Raw genomic sequence first — 21,252 nt, 5'->3', positions numbered from 1 at the left:
AGTAAATGAAGCAGGCAAAAAGGACTACAAACGTCTCAAAAATGAGATCGACAGGAAGTGCAAAATGGCTAAGCAGGGATGGCTAGAGGACAAATGTAAGGATGTAGAGGCTTGTCTCACTAAGGGTAGGATAGATACTGCCTACAGGAAAATTAAAGAGACCTTTGGAGAGAAGAGAACCACTTGTATGAATATCAAGAGCTCAGATGGCAACCCAGTTCTAAGCAAAGAAGGGAAGCAGAAAGGTGGAAGGAGTATATAGAGGGTTTATACAAGGGTGATGTACTTGAGGACAATATTATGGAAATGTAAGAGGATGTAGATGAAGAAGAAATGGGAGATAAGATACTGCGTGAAGAGTTTGACAGAGCACTGAAAGACCTGAGTCGAAACAAGGCCCCAGGAGTAGACAACATTCTATTAGAACTACTGATGGCCTTGGGAGAGCCAGTCCTTACAAAACTCTACCATCTGGTGAGCAAGATGTATGAGACAGGCGAAATACCCACAGACTTCAAGAAGAATATAATATTTCCAATCCCAAAGAAAGCAGGTGTTGACAGATGTGAAAATTACCGAACTATCAGTTTAATAAGTCACAGTTGCAAAATACTAACGCGAATTCTTTACAGACGAATGGAAAAACTGGTAGAAGCGGACCTCGGGGAAGATCAGTTTGGATTCCGTAGAAATGTTGGAACACGTGAGGCAATACTAACCTTACAACTTATCTTAGAAGAAAGATTAAGAAAAGGCAAAGCTACGTTTCTAGCATTTGTAAACTTAGAGAAAGCTTTTGACAACGTTAACTGGAATACTCTCTTTCAAATTCTGAAGGTGGCAGGGGTAAAATACAGGGAGCGAAAGGCTATTTACAATTTGTACAAAAACCAGATGGCAGTTATAAGAGTCGAGGGGCATGAAAGGGAAGCAGTGGTTGGGAAAGGAGTGAGACAGGGTTGTAGCCTCTCCCCGATGTTATTCAATCTGTATGTTGAGCAAGCAGTAAAGGAAAAAAAAAAAAATTCGGAGTAGGTATTGAAATTCATGGAGAAGAAGTAAAAACTTTGAGGTTCGCCGATGACATTGTAATTCTGTCAGAGACAGCAAAGGACTTGGAAGAGCAGTTGAACGGAATGGACAGTGTCTTGAAAGGAGGATATAAGATGATCATCAACAAAAGCAAAACGAGGGTAATGGAATGTAGTCAAATTAAATCAGGTGATGCTGAGGGGATTAGATTAGGAAATGAGACACTTAAAGTAGTAAAGGAGTTTTGCTATTTAGGGAGTAAAATAACTGATGATGGTCGAAGTAGAGAGGATATAAAATGTAGACTGGCAATGGCAAGGAAAGCGTTTCTGAAGAAGAGGAATTTGTTAACATCGAGTATAGATTTCAGTGTCAGGAAGTCGTTTCTGAAAGTATTTGTATGGAGTGTAGCCATGTATGGAAGTGAAACATGGACGATAACCAGTTTGGACAAGAAGAGAATAGAAGCTTTCGAAATGTGGTGCCACAGAAGAATGCTGAAGATAAGGTGGTAGATCACGTAACTAATGAGGAGGTATTGAATAGGATTGGGGAGAAGAGAAGTTTGTGGCACAACTTGACTAGAAGAAGGGATCGGTTGGTAGGACATGTTTTGAGGCATCAAGGGATCACAAATTTAGCATTGGAGGGCAGCGTGGAGGGTAAAAATCGTAGAGGGAGACCAAGAGATCAATACGATAAGCAGATTCAGAAGGATGTAGGTTGCAGTAGGTACTGGGAAATGAAGAAGCTTGCACAGGATAGAGTAGCATGGAGAGCTGCATCAAACCATTCTCAGGACTGAAGACCACAACAACAACAACAACAACAACAGATATTTGAATTTTTCCACTCTATTAACCTGTCCGTATTTTGTGTTCATGGATTGTGTGTTGTTCTTTCTTTTCATGTACTGCTTTTCGTCATTTGATATCTGTAGACGTGTTTTGGCAAAGACTTCATGTAAGTATTCCAGCGTTTCTTGTGTGCTTCTTGCCTATTGCTGCTAAGTGTTGTCAAACCATCTGCAAATGGTATGAGTGTCATACTTGCACGTGCTCTTCCTAGTTAAACCCCTTTTACTTTTTCTTCCCATTGTTTGATGAAATTGTCCACTACCATGTGGAATAAAAGCGGTGTGAGACTATCTCCTTGTCTGTCCTCTTGGTGTATCTCCAATTGGTCTGAGATTTTTCTCTTACACTTTGTTTTGAATGTAATGTCTGTGAGTGTATTAATTTTTCCCTTCAATCCATATTCTAAACTCTCAAAGAAAGTATGCCAGTCTGTGGATTTATAGGCTTCCTTGAAGTCCACAAATATGATTACAGTGTTGCTCGGTTGTCTGACCTTCAGGGGCGTTCGCAAGTTCCAAATCTGTTCAATATGGGATCTTCCTTTTTCGGAACCTACTCGACATTAACCTACCTTTGTATTAGTTGGCAGGCCGAAGTGGCCGTGCGGTTAAAGGCGCTGCAGTCTGGAACCGCAAGACCGCTTCGGTCGCAGGTTCGAATCCTGCCTCGGGCATGGATGTTTGTGATGTCAGGTTAGTTAGGTTTAACTAGTTCTAAGTTCTAGGGGACTAATGACCTCAGCAGTTCAGTCCCATAGTGCTCAGAGCCATTTGAACCATTTGTATTAGTTTGTGGTTCTCGTCTGTTGAGTAATGCCTTTGAGAGAATTTTTTAAGTGACCGGTCTTATCGCCCATTTTGGGGAGTGTGTGAATCCACGCACATTTCCTTTCCTGTGGAATTTACCCTGCAAACCATAATTGTGTGAGAATCTTATAAATTTCCTCTGTGATTTTTTGGTCCTTGAGTTTGCAGATGTTGGAGACGATGCCATCTTCTCCTGGGCCCTGTTGTTTTATGATCTCCTATATCTCTGTTATTTTAGGCGGTTTCGAATCTGAATTTGGTATTGTTCTCGTGAAGTGTAATTTTTCTGTAGCTTCTCGTAGATGAGGAGTTTATCAAAGTATTTTTTCAAGTACACTACAAAAATTAGTTCAAAAATACATATATCTCGAGGCTAAAAGCCATAAAAAACGTCTTAAATGTGGAGCTGTCGTATCGCTGTTCAGTTGTCACTGTCAAGTTGTGAGTAAAGAAAGGAACATCGGCCGGTAACAGAGGCAACATCAGGGACGCTTAGGCCCCTGGGTCACTGTTTAATCTGTTCGCGTGCAGCTTCAAGTCAAGACTGTACGAAATTGAGACAACGACGAAGTGGCGGGTGAGAAAGGAAAGGAAAAACCGGGAAAGATCATATTTTGTTAGAATGTAGGGGACTGTCAGAGATCATTAACTTAGCCTATCGTGGAGAACACACCAAAGTTCTATTGCTACGTAAGGATGGAAGTGGAAACGAAGGTTTTACATGGAGATGAAAAACGACATTGGTAGCTATTCTACTATAAGTCCCATGATTTTCATTTGAGGGCGAGGGAGACGCGTCTCCACCCAGCGGAGAGGGCAGCAGGCCGGGACTCGTCCACGAAGCGACAGGCCTCACGCCATAGGTCAGTGACCCACAGCGGCCGTGTGCGACTGTACTGTTTGCTTGTGGACGGCCCATTGATACAACGAGCTGGGCAAAGTACATGGTCGGTAGCCGCCGCCGTAGCAACGTTGCTCACGCACGTCAAGTTACGATGATCGCCCAAAAGTTAATGCTCTACATTTTTCCTCCAACAATTATTTATTCCGAACAGTTACATTACACATACGAAAGAATGACATCCACACACATCATTTCTCTACGTAATCTCCTTTCAGTTCTATGGCCTTTCTCCGGCGTGTTTCAAGGGCGTGCTTGCCCTGTCGGTCATTGTTCTGGTCATGAAGCGATTTCTTCACTGTGCGTCTTCAAAATTTACTCCACGAATGTTGTTCATTAATAGCGCAAACAAACAGGAGTCTGAAAGAGCTAGGTCAAGGCTTTAGGGAGGATGGGGTAGCACTCTGCAACGATGTTTGGTAATGTGATCAGAAGTCCTCGAGCGTGTGTGCGGCTGAGCGTTATCGTCTTCAATCAAAACATTTCCTGGGTCGTTACGACAGCGAAGCCGCCGAAAACGCTGCTTGATTGTGGTTAAAGTGCTCACGTATCCCTTCCAAACTTATGGTACAGCCACTTGGCATCACTTCGATGAGAATCACTCCCTCATAGGCCCAACACACAGTCATCATGATCTCAGCAGGGGAAGCAGTTGCTACGATTTTTTTTCTTGTGGACAGTGAGGATGACGTCATTCACCAAATTTTTGGTTGGGCTCAAAATGGTGAACCCAGGACCCATCACGAGTCACAATACGGGACAAGAAGGCTTCCCCCTCAGGCTCAAAATGTTGCAACAACTCAGAACAATTGTTTTTTCCTGTGAGATATGTGTTCCGCCGCAACACAGAGCGGAATAAAGTCTTATTCTTTTTTAATCAACTGTCTAGGTAGATATGCAGAAAAAAATGCTCTCTCTTGACACTCATGGTGCCGTGTCAATAACATTACGTTCTTTTCACTGTTTGGAAACAATGCCAACATCTTAGTGAAGACTGCTACACTCGTAAACTTTATCTAAATCGGGTATGAAAAAAAATCACCTTCAACAACAACCGAAAATTTATTGCAGTCATTTTGCATAAGAATGTTATCGAGCGATCTTCAGTTGCGAGTCACTGCAGCACAAATGAAAAATACGTCGTTTGAGTCTGGTGTATTCAATGCGCGGTTTTGTGTGGAACCATGTTTCCAGCTATACCACACAAAAAAGAACTGTTTGAAACATTAAATCGTTCTCGTAATATACTCTTCCTTTTCATAGCATACACAAATCTGTGATGTTATCTTTCATTCCTGACCTAAGAGGGCAGAGTGCGCTGTTGTAGACCTTGGTTTGGTTTGTACTCATTCACTTTACTCGTAAAATTTAAACGAAATGCTACATAAATATTTTGCATTGAGAAAGGAAATCATTTTCTCGCCGTATGACGATGAGAGGTTAATCAGAAGAGCAATGTAATTCACATTCATTTTAAAAGCAATTAATAACTTTTATTTCAAATCAAGAAATATACGTAGTTCCGCATTATTTCTTGAATTTGTACCAGAGAGTCAAATATTAGTGAAAATGTGCGGCACTGAATAAAGCAGGCGGATACAATGGGCCCACGTGGGGTGGGTAGAATTACGTACGTGACCGGCACTGGAAGTGTTATGTCTTGACTGAAATTTTCTGTTTTCTGTCTTCCAGACCGCTCACAAAATGTTGATATGTCATTATATCTAGTTCTAGCGATCATGGGAGGAAAATATACGGTGGCATGGTTTTGCAGTGATATGTACTCACAAATTTCTCACGAGCTTCCAGACACGTGAAATGATTTAAAATTCACGAGCTTTCGGCCGACTACTCCTCCGCCATTGTCAAGAGTGACTGTCTTTTGGTTTCTGTTACCGTTATTAAAAAGCCACGCTGTCTTCTGTGACGTCGCTGGAGCTCGCTCCAGCGCAGTGCAAGGTGTTTTCATTGCGCGCCCGCCGCGCCTGTTTCAACCTTCCGATATGTGTCCAAAGCCTGATATAATTGCAGGCCACAGTTGTTATTAAGGGTATTGCTGGTAATTTTTATTTCTATTGCTTCTTTTATTGCGCTATTCCAGAAACTATTGATCCGTGTAATAACAGATCTCTTCGAATGCAAAACGATGTTAGATGTCCGTTTTCTAGAGAATTCTCTGCTACCGCTGCTTTCTGAGGCTACCAAAGGCGAAATCATCTCTCGTGGACCACTGTCTGTCCAACATAAACTGTCCACAACCACACGGAATTTTATTTACTTCTGGTGTTTGAGGCCCAAATTGTCTTTCACACGTCTCGTGAGCCTGCCGGAGTGGCCATGCGGTTGTACGCGCTACAGTCTGGAACCGCGCGACCGCTACGGTCGCAGGTTCGAATCCTGCCTCGGGCATGGATGTGTGTGATGTCCTTAGGTTAGCTAGGTTTAAGCAGTTCTAAGTTCTAGGGGACTGATGACCTCAGATGCTAAGACCCATAGTGCTCAGAGCCATTTGAACCATTTGAACACGCCTCGTGAGTTGCCGAGTTGTTGTTGGAGCCCTGAAGACCGAATAGATTTTAGTCATGTTTAAGAGCGAGCTAATATTTCCTTTTAATAAGTCACAGAACGTCAGAAAGGCACACTTCTTCCACTTCCCGTCTGGGCCCTTCTGCTTCCGTGTCTTTGGGAAGATGGTTTGGCAGTTTAGCAGTTGTTGTAGCTGTTTTCTTTGAATACTTTCCGTAAGTGGCTCAGTTCCTTCTCCAGGTTTGCAGTGTGTGACGCGGTTTGCGATGGGTGCACCAGAGTCTTCAGAACAGAACTGTCTGTGACGGATGGTGACAGCTGTTCACGTGCAGATATTGGTCTGTGTAGGTGAGTTTCCGGTAAACACTGTGATTGAGACACACATTTGCTTTACGGCAGGCGATGACATCAGGAAACGGCTAAGTACCATTTCTCTCTACCTCCATCGTGAATTTGATGTTGCCGTGGATGCTGTGTGGTTAAAGAATTCTCCCAGCATTTTTCGTCCATTAGACCAGACAAGGAAGGTAACAACAAAAGCAAGTAGGCTTTGCAAAGTCGTGTCCAGGGCGATGTCCTCTAAGTACGAGGGTCACTCCAAAAGAAATGCACACTATTTTTTTTTAAATCCACCTTTTATTCTACATGTTTGAAAGTTTTACAGTGTGTAGATACATCCTTTAGGAAGAATATTTTCATTTCTTCATATAATATCCATCCCTCTCAACTGCCTTATTCCATCTTGGAACCAGCGCCTGTATACCCCCGCACGGTACAATTCTGGACCAACCTGTTGGAGCCACTGATGGCAACGTGCACAAGGGAGTCATCATCTTCAAACCTTGTTGCACGACTAGAGTCTTTCAGTTTCGCAAAGAGATGATAGTCACATGGAGCCAGGTCAGGACTGTAAGGAGAGTGTTTCATTGTCTTCCATCCGAGTTTTTGTGTTCGCTTCCATGGTTCTTTTGATTGACACGTGACCGTGCATTGTCATGCAAGAGCAAAACATCCTGCTTTTGCCGATGTGGTCAAACACAGCTCAGTTGAGCTTGAAGTTTCTTCAGTTTAGTCGCATATGCATCAGAATTTATTGTGGTTCCACTTGGCATGATGTCCACAAGCAAGCGTCCTTCGGAATCGAAAGGCACCGTAGCCATAACTTTTTCACCAGAAGGTGTGGTTTTGAATTTTTTTTTCTTGGGTGAATTTGCATTATGACACTCCAATGATTACCTCTTCGTCTCTGGTGAAAAATGATGGAGCCATATTTCATCACCTATCAAAATCTTTCCAAGAAATTCACCTCCACCATTCTCGTACTGTTCCAAAAGTTCGCTGCATACCGTTTTTCTTGTTTCTTGTGAGCCACTGGCAACATTCTGGGAACCCACCTGGCACAAACCTTTTTTAACGCCAACACTTTCAGTATTCTGCCAACACTTCCTTCCCCTGCCCCAACGTAGCGTGACAATTTGTTCACTGTGACGTGTCTGTCAGCAGTCACCAATTCGTTAAGTCTCTGCACATTGTCTGGAGTGTGTGCAGTACGAGGCCTGCCGCTGCGAGGACAATTCTGAATATTTCCGTGCCCGCTTTCACCACGTAACCTGCTTGCCCACCGACTAACAGTACTGCGATCGACAGCAGCATCTCCATACACCTTTTTCAACCTCTTGTGGATGTTTCCACTGTCTCGATTTCACAGCACAGGAATTCTATGACAGCACGTTGCTTCTGACGAATGTTAAGTGTAGCACCCATCTTGAAGAGATGCTGTGACGGCGCCACTCGCGGGTACAGGTTGAACTAAGTTTGAAAACAAGCGGGAAGGATTTATCTACACACGTTAAAACTTTCACACATGGCGAATGAAAACTGTATTTTCACAAAAATAGTGTGCATTTCTTTTGGAGTGACGCTCTTATTTCATAAACAGGTTGGCTGTAACTGGAGATAATGGGCTCCTCATCGCAACGCCAATACCTCTCAGACAAACACAAGATAAACGATGCCAAAGTTAGCGTAAGGAGGGCTATGCGTGAAGCGTTCAGTGAATTCGAAAGTAAAATTCTATGTACCGATGTGACGGAAAATCGTAGGAATTTCCGGTCTTACGTTAAATCAGTAAGTGGATCGGAACAGCATTCCAGACACTCTGGGATGATAATGGCATTGAAACAGAGGATGACACATGTAAAACTGAATTACTAAACACCTTTTTCCAAAGCTGTTTCACAAAGGAAAATCGCACTGCCGTTCCTTCTCTAAATCCTCGCACAAACCGAAAAATGGTTGACATCGAAATAAGTGTCCAAGGAATATAAAAGCAACTGAAATCACTCAGCAGTGAAAAATCAACTGGACCTGACGGGATACCGCCGGCCGGAGTGGCCCTGCGGTTCTACGCGCTGCAGTCTGGAACCGAGCGACCACTACGGTCGCAGGTTCGAATCCTGCCTCGGGCATGGATGTGTGTGATGTCCTTAGGTTAGTTAGGTTTAATTAGTCCTAAGTTCTAGGGGACTCACAAGTTAAGTCGCAAAGTGCTCAGAGCCATTGACGGGATACCAATTCGATTCTACACAGAGTACGCGAAAGAAGTTGACCCCTTCTAACAGCCGTGTACCGCAAGTCTCTAGAGGAACGGAAGGTTCGAAATGACTAGAAATGAACACAGGTAGCTCCAGTTTTCAAGAAGGGTCGTCGAGGAGATGCGCAAAACTATACGCCTATATCTCTGACATCGATCTGTTGTAGAATTTTAGAGCATATTTTTTTGCTCGCGTATCATGTCATTTCGGGAAACCCAGAATCTACTCTGTAGGAATCGACATGGATTCGGGATACAGCGATCGTGTGAGACCCAACTCGATTTATTTGTTCATGAGACCCAAAAAATATTAGATACAGTCTCCCAGGTAGATGCTATTTTCCTTGACCTCCGGAAGGCGTTCGATACACTTCCGCACTGTCGCCTGATAAACAAAGTAAGAGCCTACGGAATATCAGACCAGCCGTGTGGCTGGATTGAAGAGTTCTTAGCAAACAGAATACAGCATGTTGTTATCAATGGAGAGACGTCTACAGACGTTAAAGTAAACTCTGGCGTGACACAGGGGAGTGTTATGGGACCACTGTTTTTCACAGTATATATAAATGACCGAGTAGATAGTGTCGGAAGTTCCATGCGGCTTTTCGCGGATGATGCTGTAGTATACAGAGAAGTTACAGCATTAGAAAATTGCAGCGAAGTGCAGGAAGATCTGCAGCGGATAGGCACTTGGTGCAGGGAGTGGCAACTGATCCTTAACATAGACAAATGTAATGTATTGCGAATACATAGAAAGAAGGATCCTTTATTGTATGATTATATGATAGCGAAACAAACACTGGTAGCAGTTACTTCTGTAAAATATCTGGTAGTATGCGTACGGAACGATTTGAAGTGGAATGATCATATAAAATTAATTGTTGGTAAGGCGGGTACCAGGTTGAGATTCATTGGGAGAGTGCTTAGAAAATGTAGTCCATCAACAAAGGAGGTGGCTTACAAACCACTCGTTCGACCTATACTTGAGTATTGCTCATCAGTGTGGGATCCGTACCAGGTCGGGTTGACAGAGGAGATTGAGAAGATCCAAAGAAGAGCGGGGCGTTTCGTCACAGGGTTATTTGGTAAGCGTGATAGCGTTACGATGTTTAGCAAACTCAAGTGGCAGACTCTGCAAGAGAGACGCTCTGAATCGCGGTGTAGCTTGCTGTCCATGTTTCTAGAGGGTGCGTTTCTGGATGAGGTATCGAATGTATTGCTTCCACCTACTTATACCTCCCGAGATCACGAATGTAAAATTAGAAAGATTCGAGCGCGTACGGAGGCTTTGCGGCAGTCGTTATTCCCGCGAACCATACGCGAGTGGAACAGTAAAGGGAGGTAATGACAGTGCCACGTAAAGTGCCCTCCGCCACACACCGTTGGGTGGCTTGCGGAGGATAAATGTAGATGTAGATGTAGACGCAGTACATCTGACTAATGTCGAAAAATTGAAACCACTTGCCGCGGCAGGAAGCTCGAGAGAATTTTATCAGACAGTAGCGGGAGTTCGACGATCCAGACGACAGAGAAATTGTAGTACGTGTAGGGTAAGCACGGCTTTCCGGGTGGGAAGGAGCGCCGTTCCCCGGCACGAATCCGCGCGGTGGACTTGTGTCTAGGTCTGGTGAGCCGGCCAGTCTGTGGATGGTTTTTAGGCGGTTTTCCATCTGCCTCGGCGAATGCGGGCTGGTTCCCCTTATTCCACCTCACACTATGTCGGCGGTTGCTGCGCAAACAAATTCTCCATGTACGTGTACACCACAATTTCTCTACCACGCAAACATACATAGGGGTTACACTCATCTGGTGTGAGGCGTTCCCTGGGGGGTCCCCCGGGGGCCGAAACGCACAATAACCCTGGGTTCGGTGTGGGGTGGCGGAGGGGTGGTGAAGTGGACTGCGGTAGTCGTCGTTGGTTTATGGAGCACTGCGGCTGCGGCGAGGATGGAGCCTCTCCGTCGTTTCTAGGTCCCCGGTTAACATAACATAACAAGTGTAGGGTAATCTCGAGGTCAATGTAATTCGCGAAAGTTAATTAAATTTGTAAATTTGTGATAAGATCTTACGGGACCAAACGCGTAGGATATCGGTCCCTAAGCTAATCTAACTTAAACTAACTAACGCTATGGACAACACACACACACACCGATGCCCGAGGGAGGTCTCGAACTTCCGACGGAGGCAGCCGCGCTGACCGTGACAAGACGCTACCCCGCGCGGCGGTTAATTGTTGTTCTTGTGGTCTTCAGTCCTGAGACTGGTTGGATGCAGCTCTCCATGCTACTCTATTCTGTGCAAGCTTCTTCATCTCCCAGTACTTACCCCAACCTACGTCCTTCTAAATCTGTTTAGTGTATTCATCTCTTGGTCTCCCTCTACGATTTTTACCCTCCATACTGCCCTCCAATGCTAAATTTGTGATCCCTTGATGCCTGAGAACATGCCCTACCAACGGATCCCTTCTTCTTGTCAAGTTGTGCCACAAACTCCTCTTCTGCTCAATTCTATTCAAAACATTCTCATTAGTTATGTGATCCACCCATCTAATCTTCAGCATTGTTGTTGTTGTGGTCTTCAGTCCTGAGACTGGTTGGATGCAGCTCTCCATGCTACCACATTTCGAAAGCTTCTATTCTCTTCTCGTCCAAACTATTTATCGTCCATCTTTCACTTCCATACATGGCTACACTCCATAAAAATACTTACAGAAACGACTTCCTGACACTTAAATCTTTACTCGATGTTAACAAATTTCTCTTCTTCAGAAACGCTTTCCTTGCCATTGCCAGTCTATATTTTATATCGTCTCTACTTCGACCATCATCAGTTATTTTGCTCCCCAAATAGCAAAACTCCTTTACTACTTTAAGAGTCTCATTTCCTAATCTAATTCCCTCAACATCACCCGACTTAATTCGAATACATTCCATTATCCTCGGTTTGCTTTTGTTGATGTTGATCTTGTATCCTCCTTTCAAGACACTGTCCATTCCGTTCAACTGCTCTTCCGAGTCCTTTGTTGTCTCTGAGCCGGCCGCTGTGGTCATGCGGTTCTAGGCGCTGCAGTCCGGAACCGCGGGACTGCTACGGTCGCAGGTTCGAATCCTGCCTCGGGCATGGATGTGTGTGCTGTCCTTAGGTTGGTTAGGTTTAAGTAGTTCTAAGTTCTAGGGGACTGATGACCTAAGATGTTAAGTCCCGTAGTGCTCAGAGCCATCTGAACCATTTTTTTTTCTCTCTGACAGAATTGCAATGTCATCGGTGAACCTCAAAGTTTTTTTTTTTTTTCTTCTCCATGGATTTTAATACCAACTCCGAATTTTTATTTTGTTTTCTTTACTGCTTGCTCAATATACAGATTGAATAACATCAGGGAGAGGCTACAACCCTGTCTCACTCCCTTCCCAACCGCTGCTTCCCTTTCATGTCCCTCGACTCTTTATAACTGCCATCTGGTTTCTGTACAAATTGTAAACAGCCTTTCGTTCCCTGTATTTTACCCCTGCCACCTTTAGAATTTGAAAGAGAGTATTCCAGTCAACATTGTCAAAAGCTTTCTCTAAGTCTACAAATGCTAGAAACGTAGGTTTGCCTTTCCTTAATCTTTCTTCTAAGATAAGTCGTAACGTCAGTATTGCCTCACGTGTTCCAATATTTCTACGGAATCCAAACTGATCTTCCGGCGGTTAATTACAGTTAATAAAATACACTATTGTTTTTAAGGTACCTGTAAAGGTGCGGTTCCACATCCTCCTGGTTATGTTACGGCCATCCATCTCGTCGCTGCCGTGGTAGAGGGTCTCGTTGAGCGCGATGGCGTACAGCAGGACGGCATCGTAGAAGGCGGTGACGAACGTGGAGATGGACTTGCCGGCGAACGTGTAGTTCTGCTCGGTGCGCGCGATGTCCTTCACCTGCTGGGAGAAGCTGCGGTAGGAGTCGCTGCGTGGCGTCGCCGCAGTCACCGTCAACAGTGCCTCGTAGGCGCGGCGCGCGCGCTCGTTGCGCTCCGGGGGGTCGCCTTCCACGTACCACGGCTGCACCGGGTCGTCGCCGCTGTCCATGCTGCAACACACGACGCCCGCCGGCCGTCACCTCTGCTCCCACTGCAGCCACAGACTGATTTCTGAACACTTAACAAGCAGGACGCAACATGTTGTACTGACCCATTCAGACAAGGTGGAAGGGGAGAAAGTCTTAGGAACCGGGAGACAGCACAAAGGGGTCAATTTGGGACAAATTTTATTCCGTACTCTGGAGAGCCAAAGAAACTCCTACACCTTCCTAATATCACGTAGGGCAACCGCGACCACGCAGAAACGCAAAACACGACATGGCATGGACTCGAATGGCTCAGATGGCTCAGAGCACTATGGGACTTAACATCTGAGGTCATCAGTCCCCACCCGGCCGAAGCGGCCGTGGGGTTCTAGGCACTGCAGTCTGGAAACGCGCGACCGCTACGGTAGCAGGTTCGAATCCTGCCTGGGGCATGGATGTGTGTGATGTCCTTAGGTTAGTGAGGTTTAACTAGTTCTAAGTTCTAGGGGCCTAATGACCTCAGAAGTTGAGTCCCATAGTGCTCAGATCCATTTGAACCATCATCAGTCCCCTACAACTTAGATCTACTTAAACCTAACTAACCCAAGGACATCACACACATCCATGCCCGAGGCAGGATTCGAACCTGCGACCGGAGCGGTCGCGCGGTTCCAGACTGAAGCGCCTAGAACCGCTCGGCCACACTGGCCGGCCATGCACTCGACTAATGTCTGAAGTAGTGCAGGAGGTAATTGACACCATGAATCCTGCAGGGCTGTCCATGAACCCGTAAGAGTATGAGGGGATGGAGCTCTCTTCTGAAGATCACACTGCAAGGATTCCTTGATATCATCAATAAATTTCATGTCTCGGGAGTTTGATGGCCAGCGGATGTGTTGTAAGGTGCCAGGACATGGGCACTCATACGTTAGCTTACCAACGTTAGTATTAATAATAAAGGGACTGGCAAGGGCATCAGATTATGACTTTTTTGAATTATGATAAATATGAGGCACTCTCTAGCAGTATTCCCTGCATGTCTGCGTGATTAAGTCACTAATTTAAAGCGTTGGTGAAAAGTGTCGGAAGTTGAGAATTGTGGAATATAAAGTCTGCAGCTGGCCATAGCTCGCCGGGCCGCCGTGGGCGGCACGTAGCGGTCACCGGAAACGCGGGAAAATACGGCGCTTTTGGGGGAAGCCCGACATCCGGAGCCACCTGTGCTGGGCAACACGCGGCGAAGACGGGAATTCCGATTGCCTACGGGCGTTATGACTTACTCGATCGTTGGGTCGATCTCAGAAATGCCGTTGGATGGATTTCGGCGTTGATAGAGCGTTGGACATCGGCCGAAACTGAGTATTCTTCCGCCGAGTTCGTAAGCGTGGCAGACGGGAGAATTTGTGGAGACAGAGGGCTTCGCCTTCAGCGATCGACCGATACGGACTTGGGGACGGCGTCTTGGTCACCGTCTTCGAAGGGAGATATACGGTCTGTATCGCAGCACTGCACCTACACGTGTTCCGTGCAGAGTTCTGCGGTTAGAGCTCTTTGTGTGCTCAGAAGTGAGATTTTCACCAACGCTTAAGCCCTTCCAACGACTTACCTAATATTCTTGATCTGGAAGTTATCCTTGCGAAGTGCCGAGTGTTTATCTACGCAGCTTGTAACCTTCCCCTCACTTATCGACCTTAATGACAGTGAAAAATTAAACCGCGTGTACCTAATGGAAATTTGGGAAAAGCAATCGTCACCGAAGTTAATTTGTCGGTAAAGAGGGTGGAAAGTGTTACATCTAAATGAAAGGAAAAATGCAAATGAAACTCGTGGAAATTAATTTTGAAAAGGGGTAAAGTTAATAAAGAAAGTAAATATGCGGCCGTTACGTTAACAATTAACTAGCGGTAATTAGATATTTGAGATTTGAGGGAAATTACGGTCGCCAGTCCTAAGGACAATTACTATAGTAACTGAAAAGAAAGGTTACTACACATATAATTAACCTTCAGTTGCCACGTGTAGTGTGAAAACTGAAAGTTTGTCAGAAGTAATCAATTTCGCTACACTTAATTTAGCAAAAGAATTAATGAAACCGGAAAATCGAAAGTTAATTTAGTGACTGTAGTTAATAGTGAGCTTTCTTTCTGAAGCACATCGAAATTCAGTAAACTACGGTTAGTCTTGGACTACCTCAACAATCATTTCAAAAGCTACTTGAATCTACGCAATTTAGAAATAAGAGATTTAACTTTGAACTTGAATTAAATGATTCTGAACAATTAACAATATTAAAATTTAGTACGTACCAACCTGAGCGGCAGTCACAGGTAAGCTAAAATACGGTAACAAAACTCGCACTCTTAATTTGTGCTTGTGTAATCTAAATATTGTAGCCAGCTATGAATACCTTAACTGAACTTTGAAATTAAAGCAGTGAAATCGAATGATGCTGGCTTCATTCCGGAAAAGGAAGGGACCCTGCTTGGTAATGCAATTGGGACAATGAGCAACAAACGTTCATGCTAAGTTGCTGTAATTTTGGGATGCAATAATTTTAAAAGTTTGAAAAGCTGAGGTCTGCCATACAGTTCTAAAACTTTACGTGCTTCCAGTCTTCCTTGTTGGTTGACTGAAGGTTTGAAGCCGTCGATCGAGGAGGTGGCGACAGTCACTCATTGTCGGCCGTCGCTGTTGCAGAAGCTGGATGTTGGCGCGCCTTCTTCTCGACACGGTCACCAGACGAAACGGGCTCTTGATGTGCGCCAGCTAATGCTTCCCGTCCGCGACACCATGTCAGAAACTATCATCGCAAGTCGAGCGCAATTACATGCTGCCAAACCCCGAAAGCGCGGCAACTCGCGGGAGCGTCACTCAACACACCTGCTCCACTGCACTACCCCAGCCACACTCTCTCTGCTCTGCCTGCGCTCCACGCGGTAGAGTTAACACTACCAAAGATCCTCAACACTTCGGTTCTCAACACGACCTATCGATGTATTCGTTCGATAGCATAGTTTTCCCTAGGCCAGACCCAGCGTATAAATACAAATAATATTCACAAAACATACCAACATAAATGCGTAAATATATACATATATACAAACAGTAAAACAATTACAATATATAAAGAGACAGAAATGTCATATCTTGAGGTAACAAAACAAGGAAAAAAATTATAGTACAATAGATGGAAATAGGAGGATATGCATTTCCGGCGTTACAAGCTGCCGGTAATAGGGACGCCTGATTGCAAATTGTTAATGTGCCATTCTCAGGAGTGTGTGGGTGGACAAAGAGATTCACTTTTTTTTTTAATTTTGTCAGTTGTGGGGAATATCAAATTAAAATGCCAATATTACAATCGAATTATCGACTTCATTGCAGCTAGCATTTACCCTGTTCCAGTAAGCTTTACATGTACTATACTCAATGCACAGCTTGCCCAGACGGGAAGAAAAGAAAGTTTGCAGTCTTCTATGTCAGCGACGGACAAATAAGCTTACAATGTTCAAAGTCAGATGAGTGTTCCTGGAACCATTCTGTAGCAATTCTGGACGTGTGGAGTGTCTCATTTTCTGCTGGAATTGTCCAAGTCTGTCGTAATGCACAATGGACATGAATGGATGCACGTGATCACACGGGATGCTTACGTACGTGTCACCAGTCAGCGTCGTATTTAGCCGAATCAGGGGTCCCGTATCACTCCAACTGCACACGCCCCACACCATTATAGTGCCTCCACCAGCTTGAACAGTTCCCTGCTGACACGCAGGGTCCATGGATTCATGAGGTTTCTCCATACCCGTACACGTCTATCCGCTCCATACAATTTGAAATGAGACTCGTCTGACCAGGCAACATGTTTCCAGTCATGAGCATTCCAACGTCGGTGTTAACGGGCCGCCGGCTGTTGTGGCCGAGCGGTTCTAGGCGCTTCAGTCTGGAACCGTGCGATCACTACGGTCGCAGGTTCGAATCCTACCTCGAGCATGGATGAGTGTCATGTCCTTAGGTTACTTAGGTTTATGTAGTTCTAAGTTCTAGGGGACTGACGACCTCAGATGTTAAGTCCCATAGTGCTCAGAGCCATTTGAACCATTTTTTTAAAGGACCCAGGCGAGGCGCGAAGCTTTCTGTCGCGCAATCATCAAGGATACATGAGTGGGCCTTCGGCTGCGGAAAAACATATAGATGATGTTTTTTTGAATGGTTTGCACCTGACACTTGTTGACGGTCCAGCATTGAAATCTGTAGCAATTTTGCAGAAGGGTTGCGCGTCTGTCACGTTGATTAAGGCACTTCAGTCGTCATTGTGCCCGTTCTTACAGGATCCTTTTCTGGCCGCAGCGATGTCGGAGATAGGATTACCGGACTGGTGACATTCACGGTACACTTGTGAAATCGTCGTAAGGGAAATTCCTCACTTTATCGCTATCTCGGAGGTGCTGTATCTCATCGCTCGTGCACGCACTGTAACGCAACGTTCAGACCCATTTAAATCTTGGTAACCTGCCATTGTACAGAAGCAGCAACTGCGCGGAACACGTGTTGTCTTACATAGGCGTTGCCGCCAGCAGCGCAGTATTCTGCCTGTTTACATATCTCTGTATTTGAATACGCATGCCTATACCATTTTCTTTGGCGCTTCAATGTATATACTTTGTGGTGTCACCGCCAGACACCACACTTGCTAGGTGGTAGCCTTTAAATCGGCCGCGGTCCGTTAGTATACGTCGGACCCGCGTGTCGCCACTATCAGTGATTGCAGACCGAGCGCCGCCACACGGCAGGTCTAGAGAGACTTCCTAGCACTCGCCCCAGTTTTACAGCCGACTTTGTTAGCAATGGTTCACTGACAAATTACGCTCTCATTTGCCGAGACGATAGTTAGCATAGCCTTCAGCTACGTCATTTGCTACGACCTAGCAAGGCGCCATTACCAGTCACTATTGATGCTGTAAAACATGTACCGTCAAGAGCGATGTTCACCAATTATGGATTAAAGTTAAGTGTTCCAGAAGCTACGTACCTTTTTTGCTAGTCTCAATACCTTGTCCTGTTCCAGACCTCACGCCAGCCTGCGTGAGCTTAAACGCGTGCCTTTCGACTTCCTCGTAGTGGGTTGGCTGTCTTGCCAATCCACAACATACTTTATGCCTATGTACAGGAATATCTGTGTGTACGTTTCTGTGGGTGTTTATTTTTTTAGCGTATGCGCACAAGACGTCAAAATTAACCTTTTATTCCTGCCGTTTCTGATCTCCATCGCCCGAATGTGTCTCGGCTGGTAGCGTTCGCATCATTTGATGGACAGTGATTGGTAATAAACAGAACTTATTTGGTACCCAACATCTCTTTCTACGAATGGCTACAATGACTTACAGACTATGAAGTTTATGTATACAATGTTTAGCTCCAAAACACCACAGAAGAAAGACTAGCGCATGAGTTGAACGTTAGTCACACTTCTGCATTTCCAATCGCCACGATTCTCTAATTTAGTGCTCGTTGGTTACTTCGCCAACTGACGGACAAACACAAGTAGGAACGTCTGGAACTGTCGAAATCGCTTAAGGTGATTTGAAAAGGAACGAAAGGATTACGTCAGTCGCATAGTAAGCTTTGGTCAGAGGTGTGCCCATCATATCCAACCAGAGTAAACGGCAGAGAGTGGTGTGGAAGAATCCATTTTCATCTACGGCAAAAATAGTCCTTCTACAGGAAGGTTGACGACAGCAGTGTTTTCTGATATGAAAGGCCCACTACTGATTCGTTACACTGTTAATGGTCGAACAGTGAATAGTATTCACTAGTGTGGACTACAGGGTCTCCACAAGAAACCTCCTTCATTTGAAAATGCAATGAAACAGAATGACGGTATATAGGTACTTGTGGTTCGCAGGATCATATAGAGCAAATCAAAAAGTTTTGCCTTTTTTTCCCAAAGTATTTCTTTTGTATCGATTCACGTACGAAATAATTACCAGAAACAACCACACCCGAAGATAGAGCCCGATCTCCATCACGTGGTATATGCAAACGAAATCACCTTTTGCTGTCCAAAGAAATTTACGACGTGAATTTCAACGGAAGCCACTAGCTTTTCTGTTGATTAAGGCTTGGTATGACAAGTTACTGGCCACTGGCGATGTATACAGACAATGGGTTTCTGGCAGAGAACGCACATCTGATGACATAGTAGAGGAGGTCAGAGAAACTTTCAAAGGAGCCCATCAAAGTCACTTCTCCGAGCTAAAGATCTCTGGCTCAACAGCTCACAAGTTGCTGCATAAACTACTTCAACTCCACGCTTTAAATGCTCAGACAGTGCAAGCACTGAAGCGAAACGACTTTCTGTTTCACCACGAATTTGCTACCTGGTCGCGTGCAAAATCTGAACTATCTAGAAATATTCGTTTTCTTTGACAAAGCAGCCGTCCACGTATGTGAGAAGATTAGTCGGCACTACATTTACGTCTGGGGTTCTGGAAACCTCTGTAGTTTTCTGAAACATGTCAGGGACTGCGTGAAGTTGAAGTGTGGTGTACACTGTTGAAAAACAGTATATCTTCAAATGTGTGTGAGTTCCTAAGGGACCAGACTGCTGAAGTCATCGCTCCCTAGACTTACACACTACTTAAACTAACTTGAACTACCTTATGCTATAAACAACACACACACACACCCATGCCCGAGGGAGGACTCGAACCTCCGGCGGGAGGGGCCGCTCAATCCGTGACATGGCGCCTCAAACCGCACGGCCACTCCGCGCGGCAAAAGAAGTATAGGTGGGCCGTATTTCTTCATGGAATAAACAGTAAGAGGAACCGATTATCTCGACATGTTTGTGCAATTTTCTGTCCGTCACCTTCTTCCCATTCAAGCAAACTGCTATCGTCGAACAAGATGATTGCACCACCACACGCAAGGTTACATGACTTCCAGGATCGAGCATTTCCACAGCGATGCAGACGATGTGATGGAACACCCAAGTGGCCACCGCGATCACAGGACATAATCTGAGACCCGATATCGAAACTAAGAGGAGAGGGATGCTATCAAAAGGTGTGAGTTTACCTTAGAATTATGGTGACTCTCATAGAACTGGGAAAACAATTCAGTGTATTCCGAATATAGACTGCGGGAGCAGCCACCATAGGTTCCTGACACAGCTCCAAATATTTTCATCATTTGGTGCCATAAAGAAGCAACTGTATATATTCGAGTTTTCGTCGCATGACGACGTTGCGGAGGCGGACCAATAGTGTGTGCACCCGATGCAACAAACCTTCTTCCTGGGCATAATTAAGGAGCCTACCAAGCAATTAAGCAATTGTAAAGAGATTGTGGCAGATCACGTAAGGAAATGATGTTAATTGCAATATTGTTTCCACACTGAAAAGTTTCTTTTAAAAAGTATCTACTTATTGGCATAAAAGTGTCCACTGAAAACGACAGCGTAAGAAAGACCCAAAAAAACTAACTGTTGTTAGAGATTCCTAAATTCTAAGAAAAAGTTGTGATATAATACAGCCCACTCTTGCTGTTTTTATAGATACTAACGAGCCCCCTGGCTTCATAAGACTAACACTAAGTATTTACAGCAGGACGACGTATTTCGTATAACTAAACGATTTAAGCATTTAACTTAAGTGACAAATATCATCATTGCTCATCCAGTTAGCACGAAATATTTATAAATTGATACATAAATATTTATCATACATCAGTTTGTCTATTAGTGAAAACAATATCAAAATCCCTACAGTAGTTCCTGAGGCAGGTGTGATGAATGGCAGCTATATATATATATATATATATATATATATATATATATATATATATATATATATATATATATATATATATATATATCGAATACAGCATTAGTAGTGTGCTACTTGACACATTCAGGTCGATTAAATATCGAGGCGTAACGTTGCAAGGCGATATAAAATGGAACAACTATATAAATATTGTAGGAGAGGAGGTGAATGGTCGCCTTCGGTTTATTGGGAGAGCCAAGGAGACATCATACAGAACACTAGTGGACCGCATTCTCGAATACTGCTCTAGTGCATGGGATCTCCACCAAAGTGTTAAGAGAAGATTTCGAAGCAACTGAGTACCTGGCTGCCAGATTTGTTGCCAGTAGGTTCCATAACACGCAAGTATTAGGGAAATGCTTCTGGAACTCGAATGGGAAACCCTGTAGGGAAGACGACGTTCGTCGAGGAAGGCTATTGAGAAAGTTTAGGAAACCGGTATTTGAAGGTGACTGCATAGCAGTTCTACTGCGGCCAACGTATGTTTCGTTTAAGGGCCACGAACATAAGATAAGAGAGATTACGGGCCGTACGGAGACATACAGACAGTCGATTTTTCCTCGCTCAGTTTGCAGGTGGATCAGGAACGGGAATAACTAGTAGTGGTTCAACGTACCCTCTGAAAAGCACCGTACGATGGCTTGCGGGGTAAATGTAAATGTACGTG

General features: G+C 44.6%; 1 protein-coding gene across 2 annotated transcripts in view; it reads right to left on the bottom strand.

Moving 5' to 3' along the window:
- Positions 1-21,252, bottom strand: part of LOC124795224 (atrial natriuretic peptide receptor 1-like) — a 1,189,640-nt gene that overhangs the window by 627,299 nt on the left and 541,089 nt on the right. For both annotated transcript variants that reach the window (XM_047259145.1, XM_047259146.1), the window contains exon 4: positions 12,446-12,783. In XM_047259145.1, the coding sequence (XP_047115101.1) occupies positions 12,446-12,783 (338 nt within the window). The remainder of the gene's footprint in view (positions 1-12,445; positions 12,784-21,252) is intronic.

Source organism: Schistocerca piceifrons, chromosome 4, assembly GCF_021461385.2.
Source record: "Schistocerca piceifrons isolate TAMUIC-IGC-003096 chromosome 4, iqSchPice1.1, whole genome shotgun sequence".
NCBI lineage: Eukaryota > Metazoa > Arthropoda > Insecta > Orthoptera > Acrididae > Schistocerca > Schistocerca piceifrons.
This window is presented reverse-complemented; position numbering and strand designations above follow the sequence as displayed.